The sequence below is a fragment of the Zonotrichia albicollis genome, chromosome 13 (assembly GCF_047830755.1).
Source record: "Zonotrichia albicollis isolate bZonAlb1 chromosome 13, bZonAlb1.hap1, whole genome shotgun sequence".
NCBI classification, from domain to species: Eukaryota; Metazoa; Chordata; class Aves; order Passeriformes; family Passerellidae; genus Zonotrichia; species Zonotrichia albicollis.
In genome coordinates, this window is record NC_133831.1 from 16,072,442 (window position 1) to 16,094,811 (window position 22,370).

Here is a 22,370-nt window from a genome sequence, read left to right on the forward strand (position 1 = left end):
GTAGTGTTGCATCTAAAGCCATTTGCAGTTCCAGCCTTTATTTCAACATATTTGGTCCAGGGCCCTAATAATAACAATGAGAAAATGGCAAAAGATTGCTTGTTTATGTAACTGATACCAGCAGTGGGTATCCTGGCCACACTCTCTCTTTTCTCCCCAGCAACACCAACTGACTTTATTTTTTCCTGAGAAAGATGGGAAGAAAAGCTCCAGCAAGGCCAAGAAATATGCTGTATATTTAAAAATAGGTTTCAAGATATGTTTTAGCTTATGTGATGGAAAAGCAGAAGTCAATCACCTGAAAAAAAGCCAATTAAGGCTTTCACTCTTATTTAAATTAGGGAAGAAATTCCTACTAGTTTCATTATGAATTTTGAATTTGCAGTTCTTCAGCATGGTGCCACCCTAACTGCATGCAGGCTTACAAATATTTTGACTTAATAGTTTCATATTTCCTCATCACAGTTATTTTGATAAAACTTGTAATAGCAGTACTTAAACTAGTAATAACATCTAATACTAATAATTTCATATGACAGTAAGAAATGGCAGTAAAGTATTTCAAGTACTTTTTGTCTCAACAGATTTCCCTCTCTCTAAACACTGGTTCAGTGTTTGGATTTTCTATATTCATATTTCATAGAGGCCAAATAAAAGTGACTAAAGAGTTTAACAAAAAAAGTTTATTACCAAAATACAATATTAAAGTCAATACGTGACAAACTCCTGTAAAGCAAAATAAATTATTCTACCATTGTACAGTATTCCAGAAGGTAGTTAAAGTGGTACTACAGACTTTGCTTCATCCTTCCAAAGAGTTGCCTATCAGGAACACAATCCTAGAGAGAGCTTAAGGCATGCAGCTTAATGTGCTGGATAACTTTATAAAACAAAACTCATCCTATTTAATAAGATACAGTATCAGAATTAACTGCAGTCTTTACATGTCAGTTTTCTAAATTTTTTTATACTTTGGCTATAAAAGCAGTGCCATAGTGTTACAATACCTTTTCTTAAAAAAATACATGTACCCATGTCCATGAATATCAAATGCAAATGTAAATTTCTATTAAATATATCTTAACAAATGTTACTTTGAGCACCAACTGTACATTTCTTCAAATGATTAAATAAGTGCTTATGAAAGAGGAAAATACAAGAACTCTGACTGAATCCCACTCTATTTTTCCAGGTCAAGCATAAATCAGGAAGATGAAATATGCACCCATTTTTCAGTACAGCCAAGTGTGAATGAAGTTTGCTCTTTAGTGGAAGTACAGGCATTGCAAACAAAGCTGCAAGGTACAGTTTGTATCACAGAATAAAATGTAATTTAAACAAACAGCACGTGAATAGCTGATTTTGTCTCTGAAGAGACAAAAATAGTTTAAAAGCTTAAAGAAAGGGGAAATTTGCAGTGTCAGTGACTCTGAAATGTGCTTAAAACGCCTTACAAAACATGCAGCCAGGCCAGCCATAGACTTTTGAAAGCAGATAACCTGAGAAACAATTTGCTTTCAGAAAAACCAAGCCTATAATTATTTCACATGCAGGACTTCTGACAAAGTCCCTGAATTGTGAGTGGGTAACTAATTGCAAGCAGCATGGAGACAGCTAAAAAAAGTAAATCTCTGTGCATATGGGAAAGAATTCTTTGTTGGCATTTGCAGGACTGATAATGGTTTATAGAGGCAAGTAGCTTTCTGTTTTCCAGGAACACATGGTCAAAAAGAACAGAGCAAAGAACAACTGTGCCCAGGCCCATCCTGCTGAGGGATGTGTGGCACTGACTCTGGGGCATGCACAGAACTGCTCGTGTGCCTTCCACACACCAGAGCTGCTCTGCTGCATTCCAGGTTATTGCCATCTCCTTTTTAGCTTATGAATGCAAGTTTTTCCTTTGTTACCTTTCACCAGCTGAGCAACTTTAACAGAATTACACAAAAATAACAGCGTGGTAAATATTGTTTCTGTGAATACTGACTGGTAGTTCAGCATTAGTAGGGATCTCACTGTCCTTTAATTTTTCAAACAAATGGGACTTCTGAGTGAGAAAGCTGAGATATATTCCAGATGATGTAGTATTTTCACATTAATTCTATACTCCAGGTATAATAGCAGTGTCAGTAAGACAATATGAATACCCCATTTAAAGTTCATTATCTCCTCTGGAATTTGGGATCATGTAAATAAATAATGTGTTTTTCAAATGTAAAATCCAACGGTAGGAATATGAAAAATGACTTTTAACTGAAAATAACGTATAATTAACTTCAAATAGTATTTAAAGTATCTCAAAAATTCAACACAAAAATGCTTTGACCTTATATCCAGACTAATTCTTCAAGTCAAATGTGTATGTGCTGCTATCTAATTTATAAACAAAATAATACCTATTTCACCTAAAAGAAGAAGGCAAATTGAGGAAATTTCTTGAAAACAAGTATCAAATACACTCGAAGTCTTAGTGCTTTTACCCTGGCTGTTTCATGAAGCTGTGACTTCTGCTACTGTTTTCTTTTCCTGGTTGCCACTTCCAGGCAGTGCTAGCACACACACTCCATGTGCCAGCGTCTCACATTTACAGCTGCAGCTGATTGCTGCTGCTTGAAGGGTGTACATAAAGGAAGAAACCACTGTTTTCCCAAGAGTAAGGAACTTTATAAATACTGAGCTACCAAAGATCAGGTCACTGCATGCCCGTGTCAGCAGCAGGCAAGCTGCTGTGCATCTGCCATTCATCAGAAGCAGGAATACATGCCTGAACTAGTCAGTGTAAATCTGGCTGCCAAGGGGTTTCTTTGGAAGTGATACTACACTTAATGAATCTTTCAAAGAAATTAAGTAGCCAACTTAATCAATAACATCAACAAAGTTGCCAGGAAACTAGCCAGTGTAATACTATTCCACATTGATATACAGATGAGTATCTTCTACTGCCAACTGCTGGAACTGTAAAAATAACAAACCAAAAAAAACTCCAAACTAATTTTAGAAGCTGAAGGTTTTGAAAGGGTGAGATTTCTATGTTTTCTTAGACAACAAAGTAATCTTTAATTCCCTTTATCAATCCATACTATAGGCACTAGTAAAATTTATTCAGTAAGTGACTGGATACAGTTTTGGCTTAAGAAATTGTTTGCCATTTCTTTTTTTAAATATGATTTTCTACAGGAAGATTATCTTTCAGCTCATTATTTGCACAGTTACAGCTCTGACAGACAAGTGGGAAATTTGGCCAGCCAGTGGCATTTCAAAGAATGCCAAAGCATGTGGGCGTTTCTGAAAATCCCAATTTGTGCTCACCTACATCTTTTGGAATCTACATAGATTTCATCTCCATCACTTTGTGGCAATTATTGTTAATATCATGTTCTCATCAAAAACATTGCTCATCTATACTGCAAAACAATCACCAAAAATGGAAAGTGACATTATAAGCTTTTCTTTTTTTATAAGCTTCATGGTGTCAAGAAAAAACAACAGGTTATTGTTATAAAAATAATGTGTTACATACTATGAGTTGAAAAGATAACAGTTTTGCAGTTAGGATCCAATCAAACAAATAGTTATTAACAGAATGTTTCTAGGCCCTTCACCTCCTGCTGCTGTAAATCAATGGAAAGGATGGAAGTCTTTGTTGGAAAACGACTTGGGAGTTTGTAAAGCCTTAAAAATAGACTGGGAAAAATGGAACTCCAGTGTGTGAACACAACAAACACATGCCCTGCCCACCTTCCAGGCAGGGGGTTACCAGATCACTCTGTAACAGCTCTATCTGATCTGCTGCCAGATCATCTGTCAAAAAAGAGGGTAAAAACCTTCTTTGCTGAATTACTTGGAAAACAACAAAGAGGGAGGAAGAAAAAAGCTTTTCAAGTGATTCAAAGCTTTCACACCTTTGGGTTTTAAAATACTGCGCTAATGCATTATTACTGACTAGTACCTGACAGGAAATGAAAAAAACAACAATCCTACATTCTTGGCACCATATAAAGAAGTAACAGGTTAAAATGGATCCTTCTATTCTCCACACCTTGTATTTATCTCTTAAATGATTCATCAGTCCCTGGATCAAACACTGTACTCCTACTGAAACAAGAACTCAGGATGGGAAATCAAGTTTTGCTTGCAATTCTTCTCTTTAGCAAGTTTCTCAGGCAAAAAATAGCAAAAAAAGAAAATATTCACTCTAGGAAATCCTCTCTTAACTTACTGCTTCACCTAGTTTGTATTCTGAGTTGTGCTGTGGTCCTTGTTTAGAATGATGTTTATGATTTCACCCTCATGTTCTTTCATATGATCCAGCAGATTTTCTTTGTTGGTAGACTCAAAACCACAAATGCAGCAGCAGAAGAGAAGAACACAGTATTCTGTGCCAAGATGGGGGAGAGTGGAGTTCTTTTCTAAACTGCATGAGGTATTCATCAAGGTAGGTTTTTCATTTTCATCAGAACCTGAAATTTCATTTGTAGTCTGGTTAATGGACTCTGTAAAAGACACCAGGTTGTCTGAACTTCCTAGTATAGGTACTGTACTTTCATCTGTGCCTTCTAATAAAGTCTTGTCAGTGAGTTGTCCTTGAAACCTGAAATAATAATAAAAACAAAAACAAATATTACAATCTACAGCTGTTCCTTTTAGATAGGAACTTTATTTTGGGTCAGGGTTGGGTCTTTTGAAAGATAATAGGTGTGACAGTAAATCAGACATACCTGCTGCTTTGTGAAATTGCATCATTAATAGCTTTGTTCACTTGTTCATAGTTGTAATTTTGGTCACTTGCATGTTTCCACATGTGGGACTTCAGGGATGGAGGATGGCTACATACATATCCACAGAGAGAACATCTGGGGAAAAATGGAGAAGGAAAAGAGAAACATTTCAAAGTCAATTTTATTAGTTTAGTAATGGTTTAGTTCTTCCACAAGGATGAGTAAGCAGAGAGATCCATGTGAACCTTCTTCTTGGTCCCATTTTCAGTTTCATAACTGGGTCAAGTTAGTTTGCCAAGTTGCATCCTGAAATATAAGACTATTTTTAGGATCTGAGAACATTCTAAATTTTTTTAAATTTCCTAAACAACTGAACTGAAATCTTATCTTTTTGGCCTGATAAAAATGTTCAAACACTGCAGAAATGCAGTACTGCTGCTGAGTGCAGAAAGAGGGCATCTGGCAGGGAGGTGGTGAGCTCTCTCTGGCCCTGCTCTGAACCAAGCAGGAACTGTGTAATTAGCACTAATTATGTCAACTGAACTAAGCAAGTCTTTCCTGGTACAGCAGGTATTAGTTTGTTATGGATCACAGAGTTCCTGAAGTTGGGAGGGACCTCTTGAGGGTGCACAGTCCAGTCCAGCCCCTCAGGCAGGATCAGCAGGCTGCTGAGGGCAGTGCCAGATCCTGAACAGATTCACAGAGCAGGATTCACACACCTGATCATTTTCTCCATAGAGTTTTCCATCAGCTCTGGTACCACAAGACTAAATTTTCTATTTCCCTGTAAAACACCATCTTATGCAGTAAAGAACAAAACCCTGAAGAATAAATCCTATTGACAGGGAGATGTAGTGTATATTTATGGACAGAAATAACCCAAGGCTGATCAAATCCTGTATAACCCTTTTCATGCACAAATATACATCAGAGGAGGTTCTTGATGTGCTTTTTAAGATGATAAATTAGTCACCTCAGCATGAAGGAGATGAGTGATACTGCATGACATCACTTCAGAGCAGGATCTGTCTTTTTGTCTTTTGGATAAAAAAGCCCTTTTGCTCAGCTGCCTGCTACTTGGGAAGGCTTCAGTTCCCCAAATCCCATGGAAAAGATCAGAATCCATTGAAGGTGACCTTGTGCTAATAAATTATAAGCAGGAATGCAGCTCTGCTCAAGCAATGTGATCCCAGTGTGTTACTATGATGAGTCTTAAAATTACCCCAATGTAAGTCAGTCTTTGTAGTTTTTAAGACCCTTTCAGAAATGTAACCTGGAAACACAAGAAGGCCTACATAAAACCACATTATACACTACAATTCAGTAAGGCTTTAGGACTTTTCCTAATGACAGTATAGTCCTTAAATGGCCTGCAAATAATCATACACAGAAAACAACCTCTGCTCAGGAGAAGATTGCAGAGAACAGCAAAATTCTCCCAAATGATGTGAAAGCACAGCACATTACCTTGCTTATGGAGCAAGGTAATTCTGTCCTGCTGGGAACAACAGGTGTGTTCTTCTAGCTCACTCTTCTCTAGGATCTTATTTGTCTCTTTTCCTTCTAATTTGGAGCCTTACAAAGAAAATGGATGCTTTCAAAGATAGATGAGTCTATTCTCAGATTGGGAATCCTGATATCTCTAATGAGGCTGTTACAAAATACATCATTGGATAAAAGGCAGACCTTACAGTTAATTTATAGATAAAATTAGGCCAAAATAATTTTTTGTAAAACACCAAGATCAGCAAATAATCTTAATTTCATTTAATGTGCCCACTAGTATCACCATACATTTGATTTTCTGTGCCACTAACACTGCTTGGTCAGTGATTTGGGAACACAATCAATGAAGCCATAGCCCAGTGTCCATTTTTAGTCCCTTTTAAATACTCTCATTTTTTGAAGCTCACTAATTTACTCAGGTGATTTACTAATACAATTTACTTTGCTGAGAACAGTATCTTTTGAGCCAAATACTGTTGACTATTTTAGCATACAGCTGAAATAAGACACAAACAGCTTGTAGTATGCTGTACTACAGTTAATGATCACATACTTACAGTATATGCAACTTTCTCAGAGAAACAAAATTATTTACCACTGAGTTTAGTAGTAGAAGCCTTTCAATTCCATAGCATGACCTGCCCTACTGCTTGATTAGTGCTCAATTATTAAACTTCACTGTTCAGGTGTATTCTACATTGATACACTGAGGAAACAATTCTCTTGCAGCTCTGGATAGACTAATTCCTTGGGGATCAGGGACCAAAGTGTGGAGGTTTCCAGTAATCCCTGGTAATACCAGGAGCAATACTGTGGGAGTATGACAGCTGAGCAAATACAACTTAATGCTTCTAGGAACATTTGGGAAAAAAGCAGTGGAAGTACTTTCAAATTGTAGAAGCAGCTTTTCTTGAGAAGAAACCTCTACATGAGTGTGTTTTATTTAGACTTTTCATATTGCCCTTAAAATCTTCCACTGAGAAATATTCAGAATATTCCCAATTTTCTTTCCTTTCCCTTCCCAACTTCTATGTTTTGTTACAAATTAGTAGCAGACAATTACACACATTTGTACCAACTTTCTCACATATCTATAAATCACCCATATCTATGGACAGACTATAAGGGACACTCATCCCTTAATGGCTATTCATAGTAAATCTTAACTAGGTGATGCCAGCCTGGATTCCACCAGACATGTACATGCAAAGGCTGTGCCCAGACTGGGATACTAAAGAAAGCCAGGGAATGTTCCTGGATACTGGAATTTACTTGTCTATAATGTTAAATGTTAGAGGTGCCATGGCATGGTTTTGGCTCATACAATCTCCTAAACAACTCCAGGTAATTAACACAGTCCAGAAACTACTTGCAATAGGCAGTGTGTGTGCAACCACCACATTCTGCAAAGCAAAAGCTGAACAGGTCCCAGAGGGAAGTCATGGACACATTTAAGCAGCCTGGGAATGCCATGGCAAATCCATCAAAAAACCCCAAACAACTCTGTGGACCAAAGAATTACTCTAGGAGGGAAGGGAACAGGATCTGAACACTGCTTTAAGAGCCCCATTACATACTTGAACTGTTCCAAGAGCTGCACTGCCTGATGCTCCTGGGGGTGCTGCCTCATGTGGCACTTCAAGCTATTCATATTTGTGGTGGCGAAGTCACACACGCGACATCTGAAGAGACAACAACAAGTGATGGCTCTGACCATTCCCTGCTGGCACTGCTCCAAACCCAGCAGCTCCCAGCCTGCAAAGGTGCCTGGAAAGGCTGCAGCTGAGAACTAACCATCTCTGCAGAACTCCACAGTATGACATTAATCACTGTTGGGCAGTGAGAATCTTCTGCAGCCCAAAAAAGCCTGCACCTTTCAGCAGGCATCACCAGGCTTACAGACTGTGCTCCTTCCTGAAATCTCCCTCGAGCCCTCTCCTGATGTGGGTAAGCAGCACTAAGAGCAAGGGAGGTGAGGGTGCAGGTGGCTGGATGCAGCCCTTCCAAAGGCATAATGTGACCCTCAGAGCTGCAGGGGAGACTATGTGCTCTACGTAATGCACCAGCAATGTTCTCAGGACATTGTAAAAGCCAAACCAGTAATAAAACACCAAAGTTCAGGGGTTTTTTGCTGAAAAAGTCAGTGACAAGATCAACATATTCAAATTTAAGTGCCCTAAGCATATCACATCATGCCATTCAATTTTTTTCTTTTTACTTCTGTCACAATATCTTTGTATAAAACCAATACATAAAACAGTCTGGATCTAAATTCAGATCCATGGATTTAGATTCCAAAGTATTACATAAAATCCTTATTATTCATAAATATCAATATACTACCACACAGCCTTCCTGTATCTACCATATTCAAACAGAAGCCCATCAAGCTCAGCTAAAATTCTTATGTAGTTGTTTGAAATTTAGGTGTTACTTTTTTTTTCAAATGGTAAAATGTCCAGTTAGAAAGTCTGTTCTTTAGTGTGAAACAGTTTGAGACTGCTGCACACTTAGCCTGAGAATACTCACTATATTTTTGAAAGGATTTAATTGTGCAGTATTAAAATCCAGAACATATCAAATCTACAGAAACATATCCTTTAAGGCTCAACACCTTAGTTTCCACGAAGTTTTGTCAAACAAATCTAAAGTATGTTTACAGCTCTCAAAAAGGCAGCAATGCAGTAGGTTGCTGTTTGACACTACGGAAGGCTTGAGGGATTAATGTTTCAGAAGGAGAAATACCATAAATACTGGATCATTATGGTGTTCAGATGTGGCTCAAGTATCCTGCCAGGTTTTCAGATTTGTCTAAGGGGTTTATGAAAAAATAATAAGAGAAGCAAGGCAGATGGGTTGATTTGTATTTAGTATGCAGCAGTCTGTATCACCAGTGGAAAATTTCCAAGGGTTCCTAAATCAAAACAGGCTGCTAACACCAATTTGAAAACTACCACGTACAAGACACTCTTCAGTATCTGCTGCTCCAACCCCACTAAGTAATAAATAATGGTAACAGTGAAGGTTCTGAGGAGAAAACAATCTATTTGTATTCCACACTTGCTGTCTGAGTAAACATCTTGTGAATTTTGCTGGTGTTATGGGAGATCATTATGATGCACAAATCAAAATACAGCACATCTTCAGGGTTTGTTTATCCAAAAGAGAAAGTCCCTGGCTTGGCTCAGCCTTTCAAGGTGTTGAGTTCCCAGGGTTTACACTAAAGACAGGACTTGACATTAAAGATCAGCTCAAAAAAATCTACTGACTCAGATCTACTTTCTAGCCACTAGAGAGGGACAGAGATCCACACTGTATAAGCACAAATTGAATCTGGGGCAATTTATGCAGCAACCAATAGGAAAATGCAGGATTTATTTTTTTGCTGGGGACCTCAGCAGTGGTATTACATGTGATTTTTAGGTACCCACGTTCCTATATAAATCCATATGATACCCTTGTAGAAAAGTTATAAAATATGATCCTGAGTATGTTACTATTGTTAGAAACCAGTGAAAAAGATAAGGCACTTGGTGACAAGGGCAGGATTTCCCCACACTCTGTAGCAGCTGATGTATAAAGCAGTAACATGACAATGGAGAACATTTTGCAATAAAGCAAATCCAAAACAAAGTTAAGCGTGCAAGGGTTTTTTCTCAATATATTTGAGAAATATATTATTACTGTTGGCCAAAGTCCAGTATTATAACAGAATTATCTTCCTCTCCACATGTGAATGCTTCAAACTGAAAACAGGCAGAAGACTGCCACAGCAAAAGATGTGCTCTGGAAAAATTAGCAAATCTTAATTACCTAGTCTGAGTCAGGCAGCAAGTGTGTCTCCCTCAGTAGTTTGCAGTACAGTGGTGTAACTGCAGCTCCTTTGCCAGGCAGGAGCAGCAGTGCCCTGCCAGGCTGAGGCTGAGGCTGAGGCTGGCACTCACCTGTAGGGCTTGTCCGAGCTGTGGATGCGGCGGTGGTTGCGCACTCCCACGTACGTGGTGCTCGTGTAGTCACACACGTCACACCTGAACAGCTTCTGCGAGGAACACTTGCTTCCTAGGGCAACAAAAGCCATTACTTTAGAGAGCTGCACTCAGCCTTGTGAGGAACTCTCAGATTATACTGTCATCACAACTGAATTATGAAACACAAATTTATATTTAAAGTAATAGTTTTGAATGTCGATCACTATTTAACACTTTTAAAGTATTAAATAAGAAGCAGACACAGAGGTAAAAAAGGTGTGGTTTATTTGACCATACTGTTCTGCATTTGCCCTGCCATTTACAGGAATTATTAAAATTTTAGGAAAACATTATTTTTCTCAATGTGGACATTTTCCTTCTCCCTGCAGTTGGGTAAAGCCCTGTATTACAGCAAAATTTGATAATATGTGGGGCTCCTGAACCCAGCAGTTTCAGTGCTTTGCAGAATGCATCAAATCAAAGGAAAAGACTGGGACTGAGAATGGATGAGTGTGATCATGGTCACAAGGGTTTTCAGGATGAGAGAGAGATGAGAATGTTGATTCCATGATCAGAAGGCTTGATTTATTATTTTATGATATATATATTACATTATGACTACACTAAAAGGAAATAAAAGGATAAGCTAAGAATAGAAAAGAATGAATAACAAAGGAGCTCTCTCCGACTCTGAGCGCTCAGTCCTTGATTGGCCATTAATTGAAAACATCCAAGATGGGCCAATCACAGATGCACCTGTTGCATCCCACAGCAGCAGATAACCATTGTTTACATTCTGCTTCTGGGGCCTCAGCTTCCCAAAAGGGAAAATCCTAAAGAAAGGATTTTTATGAAAAGATGTCTGCGACAGATGAGTTTCAAACTGGCAAACACAGAAAAGAAAAGCAAAAGATCTCCAAAAGCCTCTAAATCCTCTTTATCATTCAACATACACTCACACTTTCTGAAAGATATGAGATGATAAAAAAATAGATATTGACCAGATGTCTTAATAAATAATTTGGAACTTATCCAAATTGCTAAAAAGCAATTGTAACAAAAGCAATTTTTTTTTCCTTCCAGAATGAAAAAGACTCTTGAAAAATTAATGGTTGCAGAGACAAAGGCTAATGACTCCTTACACAGGGAAATGTGTGCCCACCAGAGCACAGCTGGGATATTTTTGAGACATGAGTGTGTACACTTTAACAGCCCTGTTCCTGTTCCCTCACTGAATAATGGGACTGATTTGGGTTAAGATATTAACATTTGGGAAGAGGGATGGCATTTTTTATGCAGGTAATTTTCCCATTCCAGCCTATCATGCTGTACCTCATGTACTTTTTTTTTAGGCTGAATTTTCTCATTATCAAAACAATTAAGAGTCATGATGGTAAAACTCTTTTAAAGAGACATTTCTTTTCCCACAGGCAGGCACTGAATTATGCCAAAAAGGGTTCTAGATATATTATTCTGATGAATACAGTCACACGGCTTCAATATAAGGAAAAATTACAACTAATTAAACTTTCACTTCAAAATTTAGCACTTTTGGTTCAAGATGCAAAGTAATTAGGTAAGGCTGATAACCCCAGAGGGTTATTGTGAAGAATATATAGTATATCATATAAAATAAAATAGCAGTCTGAATGCAAAGATAGGGAAATAAAATTGGAATATTTCTGTGTGTACCAAGAAAACCACAAATATATTTCCTATATTTCATTTTAAAACATGACACAGTTCTCACTCTTTAACGCTCTTATAAGAAAAAATATGGAAGTAATACACAGCAGGCACTCTTTGCAAGTCAACCTTAAAGCAAAATATATTGGAATTTTTCCTACAAAATACTCAAAATTTATTAGATTTGTTTTTCATTTAATGTAAAAATTATCAGAACAATCCTAATTATTTACTTGAAGACTTTGGAATTTATATTTCTGCATTATTCTTTTTGAAAACACGTTCATGTATAAGACCTCAATGGATCAAGGACACTCACTGGGCTGCAGATCCATGGGAGAGCAGGGGCTGTGCTCTGCTTGAAGGGGTTTTCCATCTTAAATTCTGCAGCTTTAGAATGAACTGCTTCCAAATGTATTTTCTGTTACAAATCTGGTATTTCAGTGGGCAGGCAGTTTAAAACCAACAGTATCTAATGAGATTTTTAAAGCATATTTGCCACAGCATAGTTCTAAGATGCTCACACCCAGCAGCACACACTTAGGAGCAATTATTTATACCAATCACTACTTTATATTTATTCCTTCCAGAAAATGCACATAAATTATAACACATCACATACTCTCTTGCTGTTACAAAATAGAATTTGTGTCCCTCATCCCCTCAACTGGCTTATTTCTTGTGGGTTTGGGGCCTGTTTGGCTTTCTGGAAGGAGAATATCAGTTCTCCTACAAGTGAATATGGAAATGCCAGATCTTTGCTGCAGCAGCAGTAACAGGTGCTCCTCTAATGCTGCTTATTACCCTATTCCTTCATTATTAGACATTTACAGTCTGATCATACCCAGTGTCATAATGCTCTTTTTAATTTATTGTACAACCATGATGAATAAAGAGTCTTTTAGGACCAACCATTTCATAAACAAGAAATGAAACTGTTCCAGCTCAGGCATCTTTCACATAAACAGATGCTGTGCCATAAACTTCTTTGTTTTGTGTGGCTTTATAGGGATGACATCTGTTTGACAAGAGATTGCTGTACTGCAGTGGTGCTGCAATTTGATTATAAATTGGTTCTGAAATAATTTAAGCATTCCACAGTATGAGTTAATAAAAGTTTAAAAGGAGAACTGTTTTCATTCAAGCCACATTACTAAATTTCATGTGGGGTAAACAATTAAAGTGCCTAGCTGGAACACTTGTATAAGGTAATAATAAGAAAAAATATTTATAAAACATTTCTAAATTAATTGAAAGCAGGCAGATTTCTTGAACAGGGGCTTCCCTTTCATGGAAGCTCAAGTACAAAATCAGGATATAAACTGTAAAATAACCTCATTACACATACTAATTTCAAAAGCAGATAGGACTATTGATTTTCACATTACCAGGAGTTGAGCTCCAAAAGTCCAGTATTTCTCCAAACCTGACACTTTCAGGCATTGCAAGGTAGTTATTCCTGTATCAGGACATCTTTAGGAACAGCACACAAAACACTGCCAGAAGTAACAGTCCAAGCTGTGCTTGTAGATATTTGTACCTTACTAAAGGAACAATGTTTTATTTCCTATCACTGCCATTAAACATTTATGCTCCTGCAGAAATCCCCCAGTATGTAATGGGAAATGTTCCCACTGCCAGCAGAGCCTCCCTGGCCCTTTCCCTGTCTCCCCCAGCTCTCAATGGCTCTCTCAGGCTTAGCTCCTGGCATGGACTGAGCACTACAGATCAATTCCCTGAATTTAAATACCTTCTGCATTGATGAGAGCAAAACGGAGCTGGGAAGGGTCACTCTACCTGAGGTTGAAAAGGTAATTAACTTTTAACTCATACACTGAAGGCCAGAAAAGGAGGCAGTGTGAGCTGAGAGAGCAGCAGGCAAAGCTGGGAAATCATTCTGGTCTGACATGTATCAAGTTGTTTTGGGCAAACCATTGCCCATCCACTCTGGCTCCTGCTGGTCAGAGCCTTTTTTCACAAGAAATTGCATCCATTTCAACAACTTTTGCACCCACTGAGCAGCTGTGGAGGAAAGGGTAGAACCCAGAAATTACCACAGCAACCTAAGTACTATTAGAGTGCACATTTTGCTGTCTAAACAAACAAGAGAGCACAGATAGGACAGAAAAGAGCTTTGGGCACAAAATGGGAATACTTCAGCTCACAGTTGTTCAGAGACTATCTAATTACTAGTATTTATCCATAATGCTCTAAAATTGCAAAATGCTAATAATTACAGTCTTGCCTTCAAAATGAAAATGCTGTAAATATTTTCAGTAGCTGTAACTCACCAGAGAAGAGGATGCATTCACACTGCAATGATAGATAGTGGCTTTCCAGGACACACAAGGGATTTTAAGGCCACATTTTCTCCTAAATTTCAGAATTTGGTTCTTTTTCCCCTATTTGATTACCTTAATGCATCAAGGGTTTGTTTGGTTTGTTTTTGTTTTGTTCTTTTGTTGCTGTTTATGTTTTGCAAACAAGCCCTATTAAATTAGAAGCAGATACACAATTAAACAAACATGAGGCTCTAAGCAACCAGGTCTAGTGGGAGCTGCCCCTGCCCATGGCAGGGCTTGGAAAGAGAGGAGCTTTTAGGTCCCTTCCAGCGCAAACCATTCTATGTCTCTGTGAAAATGCACACCTACTGTTACCCAGGCAACTCTTACAGATAGAGGTTGCATATTTACAATGTCTTACATTTGCCTCACTAGGGCTAAAATAAATGACTCATTTTGGACATTACCATAATTAAACAGAAATTTCTAAACTCAGAAAGGGATGGCATTGTATGCACATGCTGACAGTAAACTACATTACCATAGGGAGTTTAAAAAATAGGCTTTCTTTTGTTTAGGTCATTTAGGAAGGAAAAAAAAAATTCTTCTTAAAAATCCAGAATAATATTGCATATGAGTTGTTTGTCACAACAAGGGTTTAATTACTGGGGCTAAAAATATATCAGCTAACAATAAATGCCACCTCAAGACTGACTATGGTAAATTCTGCCCTCTGGAAAGAACACACATTTAAGGTTATGAACAGGCTTGAAAGCATTTCAGCACAAGAGATCTTAAAACCAGTTACACAAATACAGCAAACAAGTAATGTTATGAGTGAGTTTTTGTAATTTCAAGTGTAAATATAAACAGTACCTTCTCTATCATCTGCTTCATTGGAAACTATGAGTTTGTTAGCTGTGGCTGTGGAGAAGAGATCAGGAAGACTGTGTTGTTCTCTTTCATGATTTCGCAGCTGGCTCTGAAAAAACAGTTCCTAATGTTAAAAAATACATTACAAACATACAGTGACAAACACACAGACTTGGGATATTGCAATCATCTGTGACATTGTTACTCAAGCTTTAATGAAAACTGGTCTGAAATGCATGTTAATGTATATACAGATTATCCCTTAGGTAATTTTACTACAAAAAACAAGTAAATATCATGGATTAGTAACATAAAGGACTGGTGAGAGTGACTGAGAGGATTCTATGATTTGTGTTTATTTAGAAAATAGATTTCCTTCTTTCCCCATTGCCACAGACAAGTGGCCACAGTTCTTCCTCCAAAATTACTGTACTCCAAAAGCAGTATGAGATTAGAGGCTTGTGTGAAAATTACCTCAATTTTCATATTACTGACTGACTTAAGAATACACCAGTCCTGTTTCTACTTGCTTGAGGAGGAGAAAAGAGAGCCTTTTGCTACCCTGTGTATTTTTTCAAACTAGGACTAAATGACAATAAATATGGGAAAATTTGCATGACCAGTGCTTCCAAGAGGTCCAGCTGTTCAGCTGGGTACTGATGCAATTTGTTCTGTATTCCTGACTACTGAGCTGAGTGCATAGGAACTCACTCACTAATGCTTAAAATAGCAGTTAGAAAAAGGGCAGAAATGTATTATTCTGCTCTCGTTGTAATCTTTCAAATCTAAGTTCTACAGAACATCCAGAGCAACAAAACAGCAGAAAAAATAAAAAAAATTCTGCTTCAATGTTACCCCCAAGTGCCACACTCACAAGAGGAAGGCATGTTTGAGCATTCTTTTAAAATTTCAGCTATTAAGTTCTTTGATGTTTCCATTTTTTCCTGCAGTATGTGTGGGCAGAAAAACAACATGGTATTATTATGTCCGTAATACAGTTATGTGAGGAAAGTTATGTGAGGAAGAAGCAAGGTTATTTGAGTAGGTAAAGCAGAATAATTACAGTTGGACTGTATATTCAGCACGTGCTGCTTGCAATAATCCCTACTGGTAATTACAACGAAGCCAGGATGTCAGACTGAGATAAGTTAGAAAGAGGGATTGGAGCAGGCCCTGAGCCTGCAAGGGCTCCCTGGTGGTCAGAAGCCTAAGATGGGAAATGCCAAGCCATGGTGAATGGGCTAGGAGCCCCTCTTCTGCCTTTGGACCCCTGCTTATCTCTCTGTAATCTATAGGTCACTTTCTTTTAAACTGTCCTTGCTACTGGACAATTTCTGTACCCCATGTGAAGAAGAGCTGCTTTTGCCCAGCTCAGGCAGAAAAGCTGTCACTGGGAACCTCCACAGAAGAATCAATAAAGACGCTCCTGTGGAACCCCGCACAGACTTCTCCTCTCTCCCCTGGTGTGCCTGCCTAGCACCTAGCAAGCTGAAATCACCATGAGCTGATAACCACTAAAGAGCTGATATCACTTAAGCTTGCTGAGGTTGCAGCTAAGAACTGCTTGTGAGCTTGGTCTGTCCTGAACAGGACCGCACTATCTGGACCCCGTGCAGCCTGCTGGGGACACCCCAAACCCCAGGAAGGCTGCAATAAGGGATCACCAGTTATTGAGAAAGCAGCGAAAGAGGATATTTAGGGGTTCCAGAGAGGCTGTACCTTGTAGTGGAAGGACTCGTCGCACTGCTTGCACTGGTACATGCGGGCTTTGCAGTGGTTGATCATGTGGCTCTCCAGGCCCTTGCTGTCGCCGGCGATGTGCTCGCAGATGGGGCACTGGTAGGGCTGGCGCTGGCGGTGCACGCGCAGGTGCTGCTTGATGTAGCCCTTGTTGCCGCTGCTGTAGTGGCACAGGCGGCAGCGGTACGGCCGCTCGGCGCTGGGGATGAACTCCACCAGGCTGCTCCCCGCCCCCGCCGCGTCCCCCCCGCCCTGGCACTGCGCGTTGTCCTGCAGCTCCTTCAGGATGTCATCGTCGGAGGCGTTCTGGTCTGTCCTCTCCTTCAGCTTTTCAATGACGGTGAGCAGCGACATGCTGATGCCCATTTTAATCGGTGCTTCCGATAACTCTGGTCTGTCTTTCTTTATCTCAACTATTGCACATTCACTTTGGTTTAAGCCACCGAACTCCTCTGAAGGATCCTTAAGTGAGGACACCACTTTGGAATGAGCCATGCATGGGCCATCAGCTCCTCCCTGGCCTGCACCTGCATCCACAGCACCCTCTCCAGTCAGAGCCCTGAGGCTGGACCGTGTCAGTTCTGCAGCTCTGATTGGCATTGTAACAAGAGCTTCTGCTGCTAAAGAGTGCAGTCTCAGTGACTCTGAATTTGTCCTCCTTCTTGCAGGAGGCACATTTTCGTCAGCTGTTACATTTTTATTAGCGCTTAATTCGTTATCTTTCTTCTCAGTGTTATTCCACTCTATTATTACTTCCTGAATTGCATCTGAATGATAAACTTCAGCAGGTTCTTCACAGCTAACAGAGGACTCCTCTGAGATCAATTTTTTTTCTGTTTCAATGTCAGTGTTCATTAAGAATGGCTTTTGTAAAACACTTTCTTCAGCACCTGGCAAACGCTCCACTATGACATTAACGTGACCCTTTTTATTTGGACTACAACTGATAATTTTCTGTGCTGATGAAAGCAGGCTGTCAGTTATCATATTGTCTGGTTCTGTATCTGATACAGTCTCCTCTACAACCTCTGTAGTAGGAGAATGCACCACGGACTCACTTAATATCTCTTCCTCTTTTACATTTGTTCCTACGGGCGATTTACACGACAGCTGCTCAGAATTGCAAATCTGAAGCTGAAGAGAAGGCTCACTATGGATATCAAGTTCACCGTTTTCCAAAGAGAGGACAACTGTATCCACACTCTGAGGTGTGTGAGTTACAACTGTCTCTGACAAGGTGGTGTTTTCATTTTCTTCCTCAAAGATGGGGTAGGAGCAATCAACCTCCCCCGCGTGTTTCCAAGCGTGTGTTTTCAACATCCTCTGCTGCCCACAGGTGTACCTGCAGATTAAACACCTGTACATGCCATACTGCTCGTAGGTGTACCACTTCCTCCTGCCCATTTCAGGCACAGGAGCAGACTGAGCTGGATCCTTACATTCCACATTCCCTGTCTGATCAGTCCCTGATTTCACATTTCCTTCCACTGGCCCCTGCAGAAATGAACTGGTGACATTGACACACTGCTGCACTTTTGTCTGGATGCTGTTTTTACCACTGTTCTCGTGGTGATTTTGGAAGTGGGATTCAAGTTCTTCTTGGCTTTTGGAGGCAAAATGACATTCTGAGCACATTAATATCACTTCATTCTTCTGCCCATGTTGTTTTATATGTTCTTGTAGAGTTAAAAGCGAAGGTGACAGAAAATTACAGAGACCACACTGATAGCACGTCACCTTTTTTTTGCTTGGTGGAAGACATTCAGTCACAATATAATCTGCTTGTAACTCTTCAGTCTTTTTAGTAGCAAACACAGAGAGCTCGATGGCTTTAGCTGGGATTTCACAGAGCTCAGCTGTGTCCAAGGACTGCACAGAGGCGTCAGCATGGGAACGTTTCTTCCCTATTAAAAGGCACCTTTGTGACTTCTCACTTTCAACTATTTTGCTCAGCTTCTGGATCACGTGGATCAGGGGGTCGGTTTTACATTTTCTCTGCTCTTCGCTGCTCTGCAGTGTTGGGCCAATGACTGTTTCAGAAATCAGCACAGCCTCCTGCTCCCCAATATTTGGCATCAATACTGCAATGCTGCTTCCTTCTTCCATAATACCTAGGAGAAGGTGAGTTATAAAAATAAAGATTTATACCTGCACAATAATGAAAACACAGCCCAGTGCTATTTACATTGCTCTCTCTACCAAACAGGGAAGCCCAATTCCACTAAACTAATAAAAATTTTCAGAATGGCTACAGAAATAGCCAAAGATATTGGGGGCATTTAGTGATGCTTTTCAATGCAGCTGCACAAAATAATTCCAAGAGAGCCTCCAACAGGCTGCCTCCAAGTTGTACAAGGATAAGACAAGTATTTTCAAGTGTAAGCTGAGGAACAGTGTTACAGCTATTCTCTTTTTCCTTACAAACACTACACATCTGAATGCTAAACATTAAAATATCAATTGACAGTAACTGGTATATTGATATTTAAAAGCACAGTAGAATATGAAAATATATTCCTAATGTACTTTGATGCATCAGTGCTCCTAAAGCAAATGACAATTTGAAGCAATATAATTTACAAAAATAAGCAGTTTTTTTCCTTGAAATGTTAAAAGAAGGTAATTCTGTCATTTACTTGCATTAGTCATTTCACTATGACTATTTTAAAGACCATTCAAATGTCAAATCATACTTCTCATTATAAATGTCATTTTCTAGAAAACTTACTAATTGCAGCAACAATTTCTTAATTGCAGGGAAAATCAAATGGTACTGAAGTTATAAAGAGCACTTCTTTTCTGTTTTGAGGGAAAGCTACAGGCAGTTACTATTTCCAATTACCCCTCCTTTAAAAATATCAAACCATAAACCACAGGCAATAATATGCAGTGTTTGAGGTCAAATTAGAAGCCAATATACAAAAATGTACATGAAAACATACTTTGTGATGTGGGCAGAGCTGTGGGGTGAGAGGTGAAGGAGCTGGACAAAAGGTCTTACATTCAAATTTACTTCTCTAAAAATGTCTAGAAATACCCTATTCAAGTGCTTATACATACACACACACGTATATTTTATACAAAGTTTTTATATACTTCATCTAAAACTGAGAACATAAAGACATGAGGGATATTTATCAGTCATCCTTGAAAAATTATGCCAAGTAAATTCATGTGGATTTTTTTTGCAAGAAAGATACAAAAAAGAATTTCCAGAACTGGTCCTAAAAACCCACGAGATCCACTAACTGCTACTTGTGGATTTAGTGTAGAGAATGCACAGACACATGAGAGCAGGGTCTGTGGTGCCCCTTTCCCATTACAGAAAAATTCTGGGCAGAGCTACATAAATTACCTTCATCTGCCATTCAGCTTACAGTTCAGGTTATCATCAGAGCTATCAATATAAGCAATGTTAATTTTTTAGTATCATCTGCACCTTATGTTAAATACTTCAAGTTGAAAGCTATTATTTGAAAACCCTAATTCAGTTCTATAAAAACACTTTGGTGTTTGTTTCAAACTGCCTGTAACATGTTTTGAAACCATTGTGAGAAGTGAACAAACCTGCTTTTTCCCCTGAACACAGATTTAATGAATGCTCAAAGCAGTAATGTCTACTTGAAATATTTTCAAATTGAAAATGAGTTAAGGAAAACTGATGCTACCTTAAATTACCCTTGGTACTTTTAAAACTTTTAAAGTAATGCTAAATAGGCAAATATTTTCTCTACCTGGAAGCAGCATAACAACTAAGATGAAAAATCTCTAACAGGAGATCATAAAGGAAATATGCTGCCATGTACTGTTGCTATATCAAAAAGACAAACAGAGAGAGGACCTGACCTGTATTATCCGGGATGCTTGGAGCTGATCCCAGTTACCAGATACATATGTGTTATGTCACTCTTTGCTTAGAGTTTGATTGTTACTCTTGCAGACTTTGGTTTTTAGAGGGATGGTAAGAGCTGTACACAAATTATCACAAAGTTAGAAGGGACCCACAAGGATCAGCGAGTCCAGCTCCTGTCCCTGCACAGCACCAGCCCCAAGAGTCACACGTGCCCGAGGGCGCTGTCCAAACACCCACACAGTAATTACACAGCAATGTCTGGGATGCCAAAGGACGTGAGGGAAGATGCAGCCCCGAGCAAACGCCTGCGAGCTGCCCATTCCAGCCCAGCCCAACCCCTGGGCCGAGCAGGGCGAACGCCTCCAGGGCAGGAAGAGCCGAGCACGCTTCGCCCAACCTGTCTGGCAGAGGGCGGTGCGATGGTACCGCGGCCCCCGAGGGCACGGAATCTCCCCCACCCTCACCGGGACGGCCGAGCCGCGCTGCCCGCCCCGCTCCGAGCCCGCAGGCGCCGCTCCGGCACCGCTCCGGCCGCGGGGCAGCGGCAACCCAGAGACCCAGAGCAGCGAGGAGCCGGCTCGCTGGGGCAGCCAGGAGGGGTGAGGGAAGGAGGGGACGGGAGAGGAGGGAACGGAGGCAGCCCCGGGCCCGGGAAAGCTCCGCCGGCAGCCGCTGCCGCCCGCGGCTCCGCACATGGGCTGCGGCGCGGCGCCCCGGGGCCGGCCCACCACCGCCGCGCCTGGCGCCCTGCCTTGCGCCCGGCCACCCGCCGCTGCCCGCCCGCCGCCACCACTCCCGGCCGCGGGCCCCGGGCCGGGCCGCGCCGCCGCTCGCCGGCACTAACGGAGAAAGCCCCGTGAACCTCACCTCCGGCTGCCGCTTCAAGATGGCGACGATGGAGCCTCTGTCACGTGACCCGCGGGCCCGTGTCAGGTGACCGGCGGGGGGCGCTGCCGCCGCGTCAGCGCCGCCTCCCGTCACCATGGAGACGGGGAGGGACAGGGACGCGATCGGGGGGCACGGGACAGGGCCCAGGAGGGTGTGTGTGTGACAGTGGCACAGGGCCGGGGGATACGGGACAGGGCACAGGAGGGTGTGTGTGTGTGTGTGTGTGTGTGATACAGGGCCTGGGGACACGGGACAGGGGACAGGAGAGTGTCTGTGTGTGTGTATGATACAGGGCCTGGGGACACGGGACAGGGCACAGGAGGATGTCTGTGTGTGTGTGTGTGTGTGTGTGTGTGTGTGTGTGGCACACGGCCGGGGGATACGGGACAGGGCACAGGACACTGTGTGTGAATATGACCGTGTTACCGTGCACGGGAAGCAGTGTGAGCCAGGAGGATGTGCCCCGGCGGGGCAGTGTCTCAGCCCTCAGCCCTGCTGTCCCCGAGCCCCGGGCTGGCCGGTGCCGCTGAGGCTCGCTCGGGCTCCGGGCACTCCCTGAGGGCTCACTGGGGCTCCGGGCGCTCCCCGAGGGCTCAGTCGGGCTCCGGGCGCTCCCCGAGGGCTCAATGGGGCTCCGGGCGCTCGCCGAGAGCTCAGTCGGGCTCCGGGCGCTCCCTGAGGCTCTCTCGGGCTCCGGGCGCTCCCCGCAGCTCTCGGGACGGCTCCGGCCGCTCCAGCCCAGCGCCCTCCACGTGCCCACAGCCAGGGCCGCGCTGGCAGCGCCACACGCTCCAAAACCCGGAGAATCTCACAAAAGGTGTTTTATTCCCGGCATGGTTTTCGGCGGTAAACACCTGTA

General features: G+C 41.2%; 1 protein-coding gene across 3 annotated transcripts; it reads right to left on the bottom strand.

The window, feature by feature from the left end:
• Positions 1-668: 668 nt before the first annotated feature.
• On the bottom strand, positions 669-21,556 carry ZNF507 (zinc finger protein 507). Of its 3 annotated transcripts, none has more exons than XM_074551118.1 (7): positions 21,491-21,556; positions 16,750-18,881; positions 15,034-15,139; positions 10,166-10,280; positions 7,799-7,903; positions 4,716-4,850; positions 669-4,588 (listed from the first exon to the last, which is right to left on the bottom strand). In XM_074551118.1, exons 2-7 carry the CDS (start codon positions 18,874-18,876, stop codon positions 4,225-4,227), a joined length of 2,952 nt encoding a protein of 983 aa, XP_074407219.1. In that variant the 5' UTR covers positions 18,877-18,881; positions 21,491-21,556; the 3' UTR covers positions 669-4,224. The 3 variants fall into 3 exon arrangements, with proteins under 3 accessions (XP_074407219.1, XP_074407220.1, XP_074407221.1); XM_074551119.1 differs by lacking the exon at positions 21,491-21,556 and adding an exon at positions 20,617-21,063; XM_074551120.1 differs by lacking the exon at positions 7,799-7,903.
• Between the last annotated feature and the right edge of the window lie 814 nt (positions 21,557-22,370).